The sequence below is a fragment of the Anguilla rostrata genome, chromosome 2 (assembly GCF_018555375.3).
Source record: "Anguilla rostrata isolate EN2019 chromosome 2, ASM1855537v3, whole genome shotgun sequence".
NCBI lineage: Eukaryota > Metazoa > Chordata > Actinopteri > Anguilliformes > Anguillidae > Anguilla > Anguilla rostrata.
The window spans coordinates 72,013,402-72,031,349 of NC_057934.1; the positions used below are offsets into that span (position 1 = coordinate 72,013,402).

General features: G+C 48.0%; 1 protein-coding gene across 1 annotated transcript in view; it reads left to right on the forward strand.

Moving 5' to 3' along the window:
* The window catches only part of lmf1 (lipase maturation factor 1), a 55,138-nt gene that overhangs the window by 20,739 nt on the left and 16,451 nt on the right, over positions 1-17,948 (forward strand). Inside the window, 1 exon segment of the mRNA XM_064324375.1 lies at positions 10,322-10,387. Within this exon segment, the coding sequence (XP_064180445.1) occupies positions 10,322-10,387 (66 nt within the window).

Here is a 17,948-nt window from a genome sequence, read left to right on the forward strand (position 1 = left end):
TGTAATGGATCCATTTCATAGATCAGTTTTGTAAGGAATCCACTGGATGGTACAGTTTGGTATACAATTTTTCTCCTCCTCTTCTTCTTCATCCCTCTCATGCCAAGCTGACATCAGGACAGGAAGAAAGTCAGTAAATGTGGTCTTTGTTTGTGTTCCTTCTTGATTGGTTCTTTTGCTTTTGATTTAGAATTTTGCTTCTGCGCTTCTTTCTAATGCCCCGTTTCTGCCATTTAGAATACTCACAACGCAGACGCGAGTGCAAAGGTCAGGGGTCAAAGTGCAGTAATTCTGACAGAGGGGGGACAGTGCAGTCCTAAGAGAGACAGCGAGTGTAAGAACAGCGGACTCCACTGACAACTTCTCACCTTCCCTTTTCAACATTAAACTAAGTCACACAAACAAAGAACAGAACCACCCTGAGGAGCGTTAGACTCCATGAAGTAAATAAACAGCAGCGCAGAGCGCGGGAGTCACCCCGATGGGGTGTTGGAGAGGTACGTGGCGCGTCGCTCTCTCTCTCCGTGCGGAAACGATGCTGGCTCTACCCACAGCGGGGGAGACGTGAGCGAAGGACTGTGGCTCAGCGCTGTCGGCTGGCTGTCGGTCCCCTTCAGCAGGGAACATCCCTCAGGCACGGCAGGAGTCTTCTTCACCCCTCCACCCCCCACCTCCGTCTCTCTTTTCCCCCAAAAAACTGTTTTTCCACTAATCGAAGTTTGCAAATGTGAGACATTGCGTATTTCACTTGCCCAGTGTCTGACTGTCAGATTTGAAATCCGGTTGAGCGTTTTTTTTTTCTTTCTTTTTTTTCTTTCTTTCTTTTTTCTTTTCTGTGGCGTGCTTTTCAGCGTTCAGGATGTTTGATTATATTTGGCAGACGCATCTGAAGGGATCGTATTTCTTTTTTTCTACTCTTTTTAGTTTTTTTGGTTCCCCAGTGCAGCATTCCTGCGGCCCTCTGTCACATATCAAAATGGCCGCCCTGCTCATCCTTCTGTGTGTACACTTCGTCCCAGAGAGGGCCCAGATTTTACACGCCGTTTAATAGGGGCGACATGGCTCAGGAGGTAAGACCGATTGTCTGGCAGTCGGAGGGTTGCCGGTTCAAACCCCGCCCTGGGCATGTCGACGTGTCCTTGAGCAAGACACCTAACCTCTAAACTGCTCTGGCGAATGAGAGGCATCAATTGTAAAGCGCTTTGGATAAAAGCGCTATATAAATGCAGTCCATTTACCATTTAATACACACAGGCGATGCGTCAGTAGCTTTTCAGCAGCAGAGCGTCAGCCTGAAGCCGACTGGGCAGTTTGCGCTTGATGGACGGAGTGTAGCACAGTGGCTAAGGAACTGGGCTTGTAACCGAAAGGTCGCAGGTTCGAATCCCGGGTAGGACACTGTCATTGTACCCTTGAGCAAGGTACTTAACCAAAATTGCTTCAGTATATATCCAGCTGTATAAATGGATACAATGTAAAAATGCTATGTAAAAGTTGTGTAAGTCGCTCTGGATAAGAGCGTTTGCTATATGCCTGTAACGTAATGTAATGTAATGATAGAGAAGGCAGTGCTTGCATTTAAACTGTGGAAATATGATCATGGGGTCAGAGGTTGCTTCCCGTGACCCCGGTTAACGTGATGAAGATTAAGCCGTCGTTGAAGACGTGTCCCACACCACGCGGGAAATGAATCCGACTCTGCTGGAGTCACCAAAAATCTTCTTTTTTTTTTCTCTCTGCACCAAAAACCAGGAAGAGGCAGAACAGGGGGGACTACTCTGTGGGACAGGGTCTTAGGCGGGGTCCCTTAATTGCGCTTTGCTCGCCACCTAGTGGTAACAGAGTGGTACTGCTGATGATTTGGGGGGAGCTCTTGAATCGGACTTTGTGTTGGTTGGAGGTACAGGTGGACGCTAGGCTGTTCCTGGGGCTGCAGAGGCACCTGTGTTCTGTCTTACATTTTACAATTTACTCATTTAGCAGCTGCTTTTAACCAAGGAACCTTACAAATGTGCATTTCACCTGGTGAAGAAACACGGTTAAGAGCTAGAGGCAAAATAACTGCACAAAATAAGTGCAGTTGTTGAGGTGCCTGTGAGGCAGAGAAGGGTTGTTCTTTTTAAAAATAGAAATTCATTGTGGTGAATTCTTAAAATGTTGGATTTTACAGCCAAGTACTAAATATGAGCACTTAAAGATTATGTTCATTTGCCCCATTACTTTGGATCCCTCAAAATTTGGGGGGGGGTGCGCTATGTATCAGACAGGCTGCAATTGCATGGTCCACCTGCATATATATCTGTCTATGTTTGTATATATTTATACACACACACACACACACACACACACACACACACACACATACACACACACGATCCAGTTGTACGAAATGAGTGGAAAGATGGTGCCTGAGGCCGCACCAGTAAAAAGTGCTGTTGCGTTTTGTTCTGTTCGGTCTTCCAGGCAGAAAGAACATTATGGCCGCTTCGTGGTCCCACTCTTTCCTGCTCTCTCTGTTTGGCTCCCTTTGGCTGATTTGTGTTTTCGGTTTTGAGTTTCTGACACCTTTATGGTGCGCACGCAGGACCTCACATAACATTATTCACCGAGCAAATCTAAAGAATTAAACGTGTGCCTTTACGTTATTACTCTCCCGTTTAAAATTCTGGCTCGGGTCTGGGCTCTGGCTGGCTGGGGCATTGTAAACATGCCAAGCCTCTCCCCGCCTTCTTTTTTACTGTAACTCTATTACTGCAGAATATGTACATGAATATGATTAAAAACAAAGGATTTTCTGTAAATGAATGTGTTTGAAGTGCTGCAGCCTCTCCCTGGCTACAGCTGAAACCTGGATTATTCCAGTATTTACTCTGTTACTCGCTATCAAAACAGCAGAAGTTTACTTTACCGTACTATACTTCTGCTCTGTCCTTTATCTGGACTCTAGTGTACCAATACTGCGCTAATAACACAGAGGACGCTAATATGCGGCTAAGGGGTGGGACTACAGTCACGTGCGGAAATAAGAATAGAAATATTAAATAAAACATTTTGTTAAAAAAAAAAAAAGGTCTCTCTTCTTGACAACATTTATTTGTTGTGTTGAACTTGCGCTCCTGCAAAGAAGCACCAATTACTGTGACAATCACAAAACGCCTGTCTACGCAAGTCATTTTCCTTTGTTTATAGATGACAATATTTTCTGTTCGAAGCCACAGGAGATACCAATTGACAGACATGTAATTCTGGAAAAAGCCCAATTTGTCTACCATAAGTTATTTATGCCTTTCTGTCTGTAAAATAAGCACTTCTAAGTGTCCATCCTCTCTAGTTTCTTATTTATTGTCATCATAAATAAATAATTAAAATAAAATATAAAACCCCGCTTTTGATGTTTCACGTCCTTCCGAAAGACGCGATGTCACCAGATTGTCGTGTGATCCGCATGAGACGTTGAGTAAGCCTCGCTGTCTCTGCGTCGCCCGCGTTAGCTTCGCAAAAACGAAAAAAAAAAACAGAATCTGCGGCAAAAACAATTCTCTCATTTCACGACTGGTTAACCTAGGAAAAGGGGGATGACGTGCGAGGCATGAAAGAGTGTCAGTAATCTGTTTTTCCGCAGAAAGATGCTCTTTAAAGCTGTTTAATATGATTTATGCGGTTTTACCTCCCTCTCTTTTGATTTGATCGAGCTTTTTCATCGCTTCATTCTGCAGTGGAGAATGAGGATCTGTGTTTCAGCTTCTCCTCACTGTGGGTCCTTAAGACGCAGTGTGCGATAATGCTCACATAAATACCCATGGCCATGCAGCTGACCTTGCAGCAGAGATCACTTCACTTACAGTGCAATCACAAGCGTGACACTGTTTGCCTGTGCGTGTGTGTGTGATTAGGGTGGGTGTGTGTGTGTGCGTGTGAAATTATGGTGTGTGTGTGCGTGTGTGTGATTATGGTGTGTCTATGTCTGTGTGCGTGCGTGTGTGCGTGCATGTGAGTGTGTGTGTGATTATGGTGTGTGTGTGTGTGTGTGTGTGTGTGTGTATGTATGTGAGATTATGGTGTGCGAGCGTGTGTGCGTGCATGTGAGTGTGTGTGTGATTATGGTGTGTGTGTGTGTGTGTAATAAGGGTGTGTGTGTGTGTCTGTCTGTGGTACCACTGGGACCGTGTTGGTGTGGATTAGTTTCAAACGGATGATTCTTAAACAGGATGTATTGGGTCAGTGGGACTGGGATCAAACGCTGACTCAGCTCCTTCATCCTGTTTCTCTCCCAGCATCCCTCTGTGTCCCAGAGGCCTTCAGGAGGAAGGGGCGGGGCTACAGCGACCCTTCTGCTCGGTGTGGCCGGCTGAGGGAGGCGGTTTGGTATTTCAGATTTTGGGCTGTGATGTACGGGGCTTAGGGCTACTGACCTGGGTACTGTAAGGAGAAGGGTGTGGGACTTCGAACCTGAGGTGTAGGTAGGGTTGCCAGATTTAGAACTTGCACACGCATGCAGTAGGTGTCAGAGGTTAAAGTTTGATTGTGAAAGTGTGGGTTGGAGGCGTGGGGGGGGGGGGGGGTGGTCAAGGAGGAAAACAGTGTAAGAGTGCAGACTGAATCCATTGCGGTCAAATTTCAGTTCGTTTTGCATAAAAAGGCTGGATAAATTGACTGGATGGGACTGGACGTTCTGGTCCAAAACTAGGCATCTGGCAACCTTAGGTGTGGTGTGGGCAGTGCAGTTTGTGATGTGGGGTGGGCCCAGGGTGTGGTGGGTGTATGGGGTGTAATATTTGGGGTGCAGGATGTTGAAATGAAGCCCATGTCACTGGGGATAACGGCTCTGACCCCTGACCTCTGACCCCGTAGCTAGACGCTCAGTACTGTACCCTGCTGTGCTCAGTCTGAGAGTTAGAGGCGTCTTTCTGTGCTTAATTCAGCCTTTAAAACGCGTCCCTTTTTCTGTATTTGATGAAACGTGGATGTCCCTCACAAGAATAATCTTCAGTTTGAGGCCTGGCTGATTTATCTGTTCTAAATTACAGGGCTTATATTCAGCGTCTTTATTTGGCTTTTTTCTTCCTGTTGCCATGGAGTCAACAGCCTTTCCCTCCAAACTCTTTCATTTCCCTGTCATTCCATAACCTTTTTTTTTCAGTTCAGGTTTTTCTTCTTTTTTTTTGACCTCGAGTCATTTATTTTTCTTTTTAGTTCCTTTTTAGTGATTTCATAGCGGTGAGTTATTACCATAACGACTGTTGTCGAGATCTCTTGTGGCCAAAACTGGCATTCTGGTTTTCGGTCTGGAAATGAACTCCTGAAATGATCTTCGTTTTTAAAAATAAAACACTTGTCAGGTCCCTCTTGTCTGCAGTTTTCCAAAATGGAGGACAGGTTTCGCGTGAACACGGTGTGTCAGCAAAGTTAGCCATCGCTAAAATGCGTCATCATGTTAGCTGGATGTTGACGAGATCAAATCTGAGGTGTGTGGAGAAAACTCAATTTCTCTGGGTGAATTTTATTGCAGAGATGGGCCTGCGGCGGAGTGGGTGTGTGTGTGTGGGTGGGTGGGTGGGTGGGTGGGGGGGGGGGGGGGGTGCCAGGAGAGGGAGGGGGGTACATAGTCTGGCATTAGTGAAATCACATTTTTAGTGAGAAAAAAAAATACATTCCAGGACTCCTTATTTGATTAGACTTAATCTCATAAATGCAAGAATGTGCTTGGATAAATAGCAATACATACGAATGAGTTATTCCTGTCAGCAAATTTCTTCCCCTCCAACCCCCTCCGGCTCGATCTGTCTGTCCTGGCAATCAGTAATGTGGGGCTCAATTATAGTACTGCCCTCTATTGCATTAGGGAAAGCAGGGGCAGGGTGAGAGACTCTGTTTCTGAGAAGGGTCCCACGATGTGTGGCAGAGACGTGACTAAAAGGTGCCTGCGTGCGGTGACCCTTGACCCCGTGACCTCTCTCCCTCTCCCCCTCGTTCTGCCTCCTGGATATCTGTTGCTCTCTCTCTCTCTCTCTCAAGTTCAAATTCAAATTCGCTTCATTGGGATGGCCAAACCTCCATGTAGTTTTGGCGAAACAAATGTCAGCATAACCTGTAAATGGATAATAACAATATGGAGGACGTAGGAGATTCTCTCTTCCTCCCTCTCTCCATTTCTCTCTTTCCTTCTCAGATAACACAGGGTCGATTCCATTGCCATTCTCTGCTTATCTCGCTCTTCTTTCTCTCTTCTTTCCTTTCCTCTCTTTCTCCCTCACTTGCTCTCCCTCTCTTTCTCCCTTCTCTCTCACTCTTCCCGCTCTCTCTCCTCTTTCACTCTTTTCCTTTCTAATTCCATTGCCATTTTCTGCATCTCTCTCTCTTTTCCTTACTTTCCTCTCCCTCCTTTTCTCTTTCTCCCTCACTTGCTCTCTCACTCCCCCTCCCTCTTTCTCACTCCCTCTCTCTTGCTCTCCCCCCTCTCTCTTTCCCTCTCTCCAACTTGCTGCTTACTGCTCAGCCAAAGAGGCTTTAAAAGTTGATGTGGTCTTTGGTTTTTAGATCTGAGCTCTTTAGCTGGGGGCAACAGGCCCATGACAGGGTTTGTGTGAAGGAGGATCTGAAGGTAAATCAAGGTGAATTATTGTAGTTAATAAGAAAACTGAAGCTTATTGGAATGAAAGTATCTGGCCTTAAAAGATACAGCACAGATCACAGCAGTCTTTTATAGAATCTTCATATGACTGTGTTGTAGATACATTTCCTGCAGTACTTGGTTCCAGCTCTACAGTGGGAAAGGGCTATAATGAGCCAGCCTGGTTCAGCTCTACAGTGGGAAAGGGCTATAATGAGCCAGCCTGGTTCCAGCTCTACAGTGGGAAAGGGCTATAAAGAGCCAGCCTGGTTTAGCTCTACAGTGGGAAAGGGCTACAATGTGCCAGCCTGGTTCCAGCTCTACAGTGGGAAAGGGCTATAATGAGCCAGCCTGGTTCAGCTCTACAGTGGGAAAGGGCTATAATGAGCCAGCCTGGTTCCAGCTCTACAGTGGGAAAGGGCTATAATGAGCCAGCCTGGTTCCAGCTCTACAGTGGGAAAGGGGTACAGGGATTTTGATGAGAGAGGTAGAACTTGTACAATTTCCCATTGGCTTGTGCTGTACTTTACTTCCTCATTCTGAGACTCATCAATCTTGCTGCGCGTTGGGCTTCGCTGGCGGAGAGCAGATTTTCCTTGCAAATGAACGCTAGCGATCGCCCGCGGCACAGACGCGCTGTCTGGTCACGTCTGGCACATAGCTGTCAGTTTGTCAGGCTGTTGCCTGGTTTCATCACCACCTGTTAAAAGCATTGGGTGTCCCTCCAACGCCAGTCCTGCATTGTCTGCGGGCTTATTTTGGGGTTTCCTTTCCAATGTCAGCCTCGGCACCCTGAACTCTTTAGCCAATCGGTGACTTTTTAGATTCTTAGTGCTGAAACGCAGCAAGAAATACCAGCAGACACTGTGGCCCTCTGGGAATTGGAGTTTGAGATCCTTGGTTTTGAGTGCGGCTTGCACTGTCTATATGTGTGTGTGTGTGTGTGTGCGCATGTGTGTGTCTGTGTTTATGTGTGTGTGTGTGTGTGTGTGAGTATGTGTGAGTATGTGAGTGTATGTGCGTGTGTGTATGTGTGTGTGTGTGTGTGTGTGTGTGTGTGTGTCTGTTTTGTGTGTATGTGCGTGTGTGTGTGGTATGTGTGTGCGTGTGTGTGTGAGTATGTGCGTGTGTGTGTGTATGTGTGTGCTTGTGTGTGAGTATGTGTATGTGTGTGTGTTTGTGTGTGTATGTGCGTGTGTGTGTGAGTATGTGTGTGTGTGTATTTGTATGTGCGTGTGTGTGTGTGTGTGTGTGTGTGTGTGTTGTGCGTTGTGTGTGTTGAGTATGGTGTGGTTATGTGTGTGGTGTTTGTGTGTGTGTTTGTGAGTTGTGATGTTGTGGTGTGTGTGTGTATATATAACACAGCGCCCCCTCCTGTCTGGGATGGTACAGTACACACACTGTGACACCCGTGGTCCTGCAGGCACGTAGGCCTGGCCATCGCATGACCGGAACGTTCCGTTCTCCGCCGGCTTGTTTTTGCGATAGCGTGCCAACTGGAACAGATAAAGAGTCGCACGCATTTGATTACCCCCCCCCCCCCTCACAACACCCCCCCACCCCCCCCACCAACACCCCACACCCCCCCCCACCCGCCCCCCGCCGCCCGCCCCACCCCCCCGATGATGCACTTCGTCGCACCGTTCGCCCGAAAGGAACACCGGAAGTGAAAACGGGCCGTTTCCCTCCCTGCCTTCGCCCTTTTCACAGATAACAAGCGCTCGTTTCAGACCTGCGTGATGGCGTGACGGTACATACCGGATTTCAGATGAGTGAGTTCCTCAAAAAACAATGAATTCGTGCAGGGTTTTTTTTTTTTTCTTTTTTTTTGTTCTGTTATTTTAACCAAATTTACACGAGCAACTCAATAGCATTACAGGGGACTATTTCATTGCATTACATTACATTACATTACATTAAATTATATTATATTATATTACATTCATTAGGCAGACGCTTTCATCCAAACCGGGGTACAATAAGGGCATAACAAAAGGTCATTGTAACAGCTACAAAACACAGGTCTGATAAGGTACAGCACTCATTATGTAACAGTTATTCACAGCGTTAACACATTAAATCCAGTTCACACAGTGAGCGTTACTCTGACCAAACCTATGCTAAGTCAGACTAGGAGGCGCTACAAGCTACAGCATTCCTGCCAATGCCGTGCTATTGCAGGGTACACACTGAACGCATCTATTTCACATTATGCCCGGTTGGTCATAACGCTGGAAGCCAGATTATGGGAGAGTGTTCTGCAGACCTGGGGTAAGAGTGTGGGGGTTATAGCTTAACTCTGTGTGTAAGAGTGTGGGGTTATAGCTTAACTCTGTGTGTAAGAGTGTGGGGTTATAGCTTAACTCTGTGTGTAAGAGTGTGGGGGTTATAGCTTAACTCTGTGTGTAAGAGTGTGGGGTTATAGCTTAACTCTGTGTGTAAGAGTGTGGGGTTATAGCTTAACTCTGTGTGTAAGAGTGTGGGGGTTATAGCTTAACTCTGTGTGTAAGAGTGTGGGGTTATAGCTAAACTCTGTGTGTAAGAGTGTGGGGTTATAGCTTAACTCTGTGTGTAAGAGTGTGGGGTTATAGCTTAACTCTGTGTGTAAGAGTGTGGGGTTATAGCTTAACTCTGTGTGTAAGAGTGTGGGGGTTATAGCTTAACTCTGTGTGTAAGAGTGTGGGGTTATAGCTTAACTCTGTGTGTAAGAGTGTGGGGTTATAGCTTAACTCTGTGTGTAAGAGTGTGGGGTTATAGCTTAACTCTGTGTGTAAGAGTGTGGGGTTATAGCTTAACTCTGTGTGTAAGAGTGTGGGGTTATAGCTTAACTCTGTGTGTAAGAGTGTGGGGTTATAGCTTAACTCTGTGTGTAAGAGTGTGGGGTTATAGCTTAACTCTGTGTGTAAGAGTGTGGGGTTATAGCTTAACTCTGTGTGTAAGAGTGTGGGGTTATAGCTTAACTCTGTGTGTAAGAGTGTGGGGTTATAGCTTAACTCTGTGCGTAAGAGTGTGGGGTTATAGCTTAACTCTGTGTGTAAGAGTGTGGGGTTATAGCTTAACTCTGTGTGTAAGAGTGTGGGGTTATAGCTTAACTCTGTGTGTAAGAGTGTGGGGTTATAGCTTAACTCTGTGTGTAAGAGTGTGGGGTTATAGCTTAACTCTGTGTGTAAGAGTGTGGGGTTATAGCTTAACTCTGTGTGTAAGAGTGTGGGGTTATAGCTTAACTCTGTGTGTAAGAGTGTGGGGTTATAGCTTAACTCTGTGTGTAAGAGTGTGGGGTTATAGCTTAACTCTGTGTGTAAGAGTGTGGGGTTATAGCTTAACTCTGTGTGTAAGAGTGTGGGGTTATAGCTTAACTCTGTGTGTAAGAGTGTGGGGTTATAGCTTAACTCTGTGTGTAAGAGTGTGGGGTTATAGCTTAACTCTGTGTGTAAGAGTGTGGGGTTATAGCTTAACTCTGTGTGTAAGAGTGTGGGGTTATAGCTTAACTCTGTGTGTAAGAGTGTGGGGTTATAGCTTAACTCTGTGTGTAAGAGTGTGGGGTTATAGTTACTCTGTGTGTAAGAGGTGGGTTATAGAACCTGGTGTAAGAGTGTGGGGGTTATAGCTTAACTCTGTGTGTAAGAGTGTGGGGTTATAGCTTAACTCTGTGTGTAAGAGTGTGGGGTTATAGCTTAACTCTGTGTGTAACAGGCCTCTCCTTATTCACAGGGACTGATTAAGATCAGAGGAGACCGCTGCTGGAGGGACCTGTCCTGCATGGACTATCACTACGAGGTGAGTGTGTGTGTGTGTGTGTGTGTGAGCGCACGTGTGTGTGTGTACATGTGTGTGTGTGAGCGCGTGTGTGTGTGTGTTTGTGTGTGTGTGTGTGTGTGTGTACGTACGTGTGTGTGTGTGAGCGCACGTGTGTGTGTGTACGTACGTGTGTGTGTGAGCGCGCGTGTGTGTGTGTGTACATGTGTGTGCGTGTGTGTGTGTGTTTGTGTGTGAGTGCATATATATCATATATATAGGATAATTTTACTGATGAACGGTTTGGTGGATCAGCTGAAGGAAAAATGTGCGGAATTCATTTTTCTCCGCACATCCCTCCATCCCCCCCCTTCTCCCGAAACTCCACTCATTGCATTATCCCCCTGCCAGACCTCCCCCGCCCCCCCCCCCACACCCCACGTGGTACTTTTCTAATGTGCCCAAATGCAGTTAAACAGTTAGGCCACCATTTAAGGCCATTAGTCAATCGCCGGTGGCAACAAAAGGCCCTTTGTGGGCGTTAGCATGGCGCGCCGTTAGCGTTAGCAGTGCAGAGCGAGCTGGGGCGGGGCGGGGCTGGGGTGGGGCGGGGCGGGACTGGGCAGCACTGGGCGGGGCAGGGCTGGGGCAGGGTGTCATTCTCCCCTCTGCTTTACCACAATTTCTGACTCATAGCATTTCTCATGGCTCAATAACCCTGTAATGAATGAACGGGGGGTGGGGGGGGGGGCCACGTGCCGTCATTGGCTAGCACAAAAGGCTGACCTTGTTCAGGTGATGATTGGCTGAAAGGAGGTGAAGTTCAAGGTTGTGATTGGAGAGTTACAGTAACCGTGTAGTTGGTGATGATTACCATGCTACTCTGCTCTTCCAGTGTTACTGGCCTTCTATCCTAACCCACTCCTGTAAATTTGATTCACATACCTGCACACTTTGTAATTTCTGCTAATTTTGGTTTCAGACAGCAGGTGGTGAGCAATGCAGTTTGCACTTGACTTCCCCAAGGTGGAAGAATCACACAAGCTCACACTCACACTGTCTGCTTCTGGTCGCAAACACACACATGCACATGCATGCATACACACACACACACACGCGCGCATGCGCACACGCACACACACACATGCGCACACGCACACGTACGCACATGCATACACACACACACACACACACACATGCGCACACGCACACGTACACACATGCACACACACACACACACACACACACATACACACACGTGCACACGCACACGTACGCACACACACACACACGTACACTTACACACGCACATGCACACGCAGTCTGGGCAGTGCAGCACGGGGAACAGCAGTGCGTTCTGGGAAGCCCGAGCCCGGTTTCCCCGCTTTTCCCATCATGCTCTCGGTGAGCCGCGGCGCTCTGCGGTAGAGGCGTCCGCGCGTCGAGCGGGAGCTTTGATGGTTTTGGACGCGGCCTGCTCCTGGGATTCAGGGAGTGGCCTTCTTTATGGACCCTGTGGGGGGAGAAGCGGGGATCTTTTTTGCGTGGGACGGACGGAAGAAACCTCATTCTAAAGCTCACACAGCTGAGTGCTCGTTTAAAACCTCCACTGCTTCATTGACTTTATCTTTCCTGTTTTTTTTAATCCTTTTCCACAATGCCCTTTTTAAAATTCTCTCTTTGGAGTTTTCATTGGGTTCACCGGAGGTGCTGACATCAAAAAGGAAGCTCTTCATTGTGACTGTGTGTAGTCTTCCTCGCTCTCTTCCTCAGCCACACCTGCGGCCTCAGCTGCTCTCAGTTCTCTGTGCTCAGACTCCACTTGAATGCTGATCACTGCTCTTTTTGTAGTACTTCCTGCCTGCCGGGCTCCTCGCCATGGAAACGCGGCCAGTGCTGGGATTTGTAGTTCTGATTTTGTAGTTCCCTCTGCATGTGCAGTCCCCATACATGGGTCTGGCCCAAACCACTTTTATTCTTTTGAGCTCAATAAAAGGAAGGCAATCAGCTTTACTTAATGGATGCAACATGCTCAGTGGGGCTTGGTTTTTGAGGTTCACCCATATGAATTTACCAGTACCCCCCTTCACATGTGGAATTCTAATGCCTAAGACCTCCACAGCTTAACCTGGCCCTCAGACAAGTTCAGATCTTTGGCTGAGAACATCATAGGGCTTACCTGGTGGGGAACACAGGAAGTGACATCACAGGAAACAGGGCAATAATCTGTTGTTGTTAGCAGCAGATTAAACTGTTTAATTGAAACAGATCTGCACCACATACGGCCAGTCAGCAGATCAGAAAAAAACATGTGCTCAGTGAATTGTATCCTTAAACTGAACTCTGACAGCAAACCTCTCTTGGCAACGAGTTTATGGCAGATTATGCACAGAAATTCACAACCACTTGAGAGTTCATTGAGCAGCTGGATGGACTGAAAGACCAGAGTTACTCCTGTGGGTACAGAACACACCTCATTTAACTTCTTCTACTTATCTATCTATCCATCTATCCATCCATCCATCCATTTTACCAGTAGTCTTATTGAGATTATCTCTTTTTCAAACACAAGTTCTGGCCAAGAGGCAGGAAGCAATGCAAGAAGTAAGAACAATACAAGACAAGTCAAACAATGCAAAACGGAAGCTACTGGAGCTTTAGTTTAGTATTTACTCCAAAGTTTTGGTTTTTTTTGTTTTGTGTTACATTCATCATGCCAAGGTGACGTTTCACCCTGTTCAGCCAATAAGGGCCCTGGAGAGGGAATTTCATCATCACCACCTCACTCAGTACCCCACCCCCCCCTTCTCAGTCACCACGCTCAGTACCCTGCCCCCCCCCTTCTCAGTCACCACACTCAGTACCCTGCCCCCCCCCAATCCGTAGTCATTAGCACAAGCCGAGAGGCTTTCGGCACATTTGGGGTGGTAATTATGGGACCCCCCCCCCACCCCCTTTCCCAAGAGCAACCAAGCGAGTCTGTTATGAATCAGACAGGACCAGCACAGTCAATTAGAGGCCACCAGAAAGGGGGTCAGGGATCCGGGGAGAGCCCTGCTCCAATCCCGTGCCAGGGTTCGCGTCAGGTGACCCTCTGGGTCAGAGATATCTGGGCTGTTTCAGCCATTTTGTTCCCGGTGTGACGTGGAACAGGAGCAGGCAGGTTCATCTGACGTCTGCAGCTCAAGCGTCGGTGGCCTCCATTGAATCAGCATTTGCACTAAAGGAGCAGGGAGACGCAAGCCTTGCGCTCTTCATTCTCATACTCAGCTGGCCGGGTTTCGGTTTTCACTGATCGCTGAACTCGGCAAACTGTGAAGAAGAAAAAAAATTAATTTAATAAATAATTAAAGCTCTGCCGAGTCCCTGCTGTTGTATTTCTGTCTGTATGTATTTGTCAGGGTGTCTGTCATTTTTTTCCTATTGGTCGGGGGCAGTGGAGGTTTGGATGCGTACAGCACCCCCCCCCCCACCAGCCCCAGTTCACCTCTCAACCGCTCATTGTCACTCTGACCCCAGTTAAAACGCATCTGTTGCTGACACATCTGTCAGCAAGTTCACATCTGTGCACCCCCCTCTGCAAACCCCTGACCCCCCCCATGCCTCCGCCCAGCCCTGAGTTCCTCTCTCCCTCCACCCCCCCCCACCTCCCCACCTCCCCCCCCCCCCTCTGGGTAGTCAGGCAATGAGAGTTTTGGGATGTTTTAGTTTTGTTCGGTGTTACCTACGGAGTTTTAGTTTGCCTCCCGATGGCTGCTGTACGCTCTGAGATTCAGACTGAATCTTGAACCCAGAATTTAGTCCACAGATGAGATTGTGATTGCTACATCGGCCTCAGAATGTTCACTTAAGAACATTCTAATAACATGGGCTATCTGAGATTCGTTCCTTAAAGCGTTTGTTTGTTGACCCTCGTTTCAATGTGAGCTGTGCAAACTTATTCACTAACTTTACAAGATTTATTTTAATTTTTAATTTTCTTTGAGGTCCGGTCTCTCCTGTTCTCTTCAGTTTCGACCTGAACTGGGCTGCCTGCCGCGAGGTCGGTCGGCAGCCTTTGTGATGTCACAATGGCGCCTTTTTTCCTGCCTGCGGAACTGTAACCAGGAAACGGTAGCGAGAGTTCCGTCGCTTTCAGGCTTGCCCGCTCCAGCGGGGTCTTCCCCTGGAGCTGGGATCAGGAGCGTAGTTCCGCATCACGGGCCGCGGCCACACAGACAGCAGGAACTGAGAACCGCTCCGCCCACCCGACGGGCTCAGCCAATCAGGTGGCAGGGGATCGGATTCCTTTAGCAACAGTGTGAGCTGAAGGCTGGAGCTCAAGGTGTTACACCTGCAGTGTTAAATCAACTAAAAGTGTTAAATCAACCTTTACAGGGTTAACTAAACTAAAAGCGTTAAATCAACCTTTACAGGGTTAACTAAACTAAAAGCGTTAAATCAACCTTTACAGGGTTAACTAAACTAAAAGCGTTAAATCAACTCTTACAGTGTTAAATAAACTAAAAGCGTTAAATCAACTCTTACAGTGTTAAATAAACTAAAAGCGTTAAATCAACTCTTACAGTGTTAAATAAACTAAAAGCGTTAAATCAACTCTTACAGTGTTATATAAACTCTGGGTGAACTGATGTCTTTAGCAACCATAAGTTTTCCACACTTCTGGCTCCTGCTGGGCACATGCACTTTGTGCATGTGTGTGTGTGTGTGTGTGTGTGCGTGTGCATGCGTAGTTTGTGTGTGTGTGGTGTGTGTGGTATGTGCGTGCGTGCGTGTGCGTGTGTGTAAATGTGTGGTGTGTGTGTGTGGTGTGTGTGGTATGTGCGTGCGTGCGTGTGCGTGTGTGTAAATGTGTGCGTGTGTGTGCGTGTGCATGCGTAGTTTGTGTGTGTTTGTGCATGTGCATGCGTAGTTTGTGTGTGTGGTGTGTGTGGTATGTGCGTGCGTGCGTGCGTGTGCGTGTGTGTAAATGTGTGGTGTGTGTGTGTGGTGTGTGTGGTATGTGCGTGCGTGCGTGTGCGTGTGTGTAAATGTGTGGTGTGTGTGCGTATGCATGCGTAGTTTGTGTGTGTGCGTGTGTATGCGTAGTTTGTGTGTGTGTGGTGTGTGTGGTATGTGCGTGCGTGCGTGTGTGTAAATGTGTGGTGTGTGTGTGTGGTATGTGCGTGTGTGCGTGTGTGTAAATGTGTGGTGTGTGTGCGTATGCATGCGTAGTTTGTGTGTGTGCGTGTGTATGCGTAGTTTGTGTGTGTGTGGTGTGTGTGGTATGTGCGTGCGTGCGTGTGTGTAAATGTGTGGTGTGTGTGTGTGGTATGTGCGTGTGTGCGTGTGTGTAAATGTGTGGTGTGTGTGCGTGTGCATGCGTAGTTTGTGTGTGTTTGTGTGTGTGCATGCGTAGTTTGTGTGTGTGTGGTGTGTGTGGTATGTGTGTGCGTGTGCGTGTGTGTAAATGTGTGGTGTGTGTTTCTGTAGTGTGTGTGCACACGTGTGTGTGTGTGTGTGCGTGTGCATGCGTAGTTTGTGTGTGTGTGGTGTGTGTGGTATGTGCGTGCGTGTGCGTGTGTGTAAATGTGTGGTGTGTGTTTCTGTAGTGTGTGTGCACACGTGTGTGTGTGTGTGTGCGTGTGCATGCGTAGTTTGTGTGTGTGTGGTGTGTGTGGTATGTGCGTGCGTGCGCGTGTGTGTAAATGTGTGTGTGTGTTTCTGTAGTGTGTGTGCACACGTGTGTGTGTGCGTGTGCATGCGTAGTTTGTGTGTGTGTGGTGTGTGTGGTATGTGCGTGCGTGCGTGTGCGTGTGTGTAAATGTGTGGTGTGTGTGCGTGTGCATGCGTAGTTTGTGTGTGTTTGTGCATGTGCGTGCGTAGTTTGTGTGTGTGGTGTGTGTGGTATGTGCGTGCGTGCGTGTGCGTGTGTGTAAATGTGTGGTGTGTGTGTGTGGTGTGTGTGGTATGTGCGTGCGTGCGTGTGCGTGTGTGTAAATGTGTGGTGTGTGTGCGTATGCATGCGTAGTTTGTGTGTGTGCGTGTGTATGCGTAGTTTGTGTGTGTGTGGTGTGTGTGGTATGTGCGTGCGTGCGTGTGTGTAAATGTGTGGTGTGTGTGTGTGGTATGTGCGTGTGTGCGTGTGTGTAAATGTGTGGTGTGTGTGCGTGTGCATGCGTAGTTTGTGTGTGTTTGTGTGTGTGCATGCGTAGTTTGTGTGTGTGTGGTGTGTGTGGTATGTGCGTGCGTGTGCGTGTGTGTAAATGTGTGGTGTGTGTTTCTGTAGTGTGTGTGCACACGTGTGTGTGTGTGTGTGCGTGTGCATGCGTAGTTTGTGTGTGTGTGGTGTGTGTGGTATGTGCGTGCGTGTGCGTGTGTGTAAATGTGTGGTGTGTGTTTCTGTAGTGTGTGTGCACACGTGTGTGTGTGTGTGTGTGTGTGTGCATGCGTAGTTTGTGTGTGTGTGGTGTGTGTGGTATGTGCATGCGTGCGCGTGTGTGTAAATGTGTGTGTGTGTTTCTGTAGTGTGTGTGCACACGTGTGTGTGTGTGTGTGCGTGTGCATGCGTAGTTTGTGTGTGTGTGGTGTGTGTGGTATGTGCGTGCGTGCGCGTGTGTGTAAATGTGTGTGTGTGTGTGTGTATTTCCCATTAGCAGGGGGCCCTTGTTGGGCAGGGCCTGTGAAGCTGTGTCAGACGGTGCGACTCTGAGACGCTGGACTCAGTTTAATGGCCGCGCTTAGGAGCGTAATTGGTAATAAAGATTAGCATCGACTCCAGCGGCCTGCGCTGTGTAACAGTTCATCTGAGTCATGTTCAGCTGCGGCGGGTTACTGTGCTGCGGTGGGCCGGGGAGCGCTGGGCCCATCCCATCCCTGGGAAACGCTGGAGACAGCTGTGCTCTGTGCTGCCAGGCAGACTCTGTGCCAGCTGGGCACTGCTCTGCCAGTCAGACTCTGTGCCAGCTGTGCACTGCGCTGCCAGTCAGACTCTGTGCCAGCTGGGCACTGCTCTGCCAGTCAGACTCTGTGCCAGCTGTGCACTGCGCTGCCAGTCAGACTCTGTGCCAGCTGGGCACTGTGCTGCCAGTCAGACTCTCTAGGGGCGACATAGCTCAGGAGGTAAGACCGATTGTCTGGTAGTCGGAGGGTTGCCGGTTCAAACCCCGCCCTGGGCGTGTCGAAGTGTCCTTGAGCAAGACACCTAACCCCTAACCCCTAACTGCTCTGGCGAATGAGAGGCATCAGTTGTAAAGCGCTTTGGATAAAAGCGCTATATAAATGCAGTCCATTTACCATTTACTCTGTGCCAGCAGCCTCCAGAGAGTTTTTCAGGTTTTGTGTTTTTGTTGTTTTTTATTTTAGAGATTGGTGTGCACATGCAGATGTAAAGGGAGAGGCACAGGAGGACCCTGATGTCCTGAAGGATAAAACATATCCGCCATATATGCTCATTCTCAATCTCAGCGCTCAGCGGCGACCCCCGCTGGTCAGTTCGGCGCCCGCAGTGTGCCTCCTCCAGCTGCACACGACCAGTCTTCATAATCATATTAAACTTTAGAATATTTATTCATTCATTTATTTATTTGCAAACATTAGAAACAAACAAACACACAAACGACAG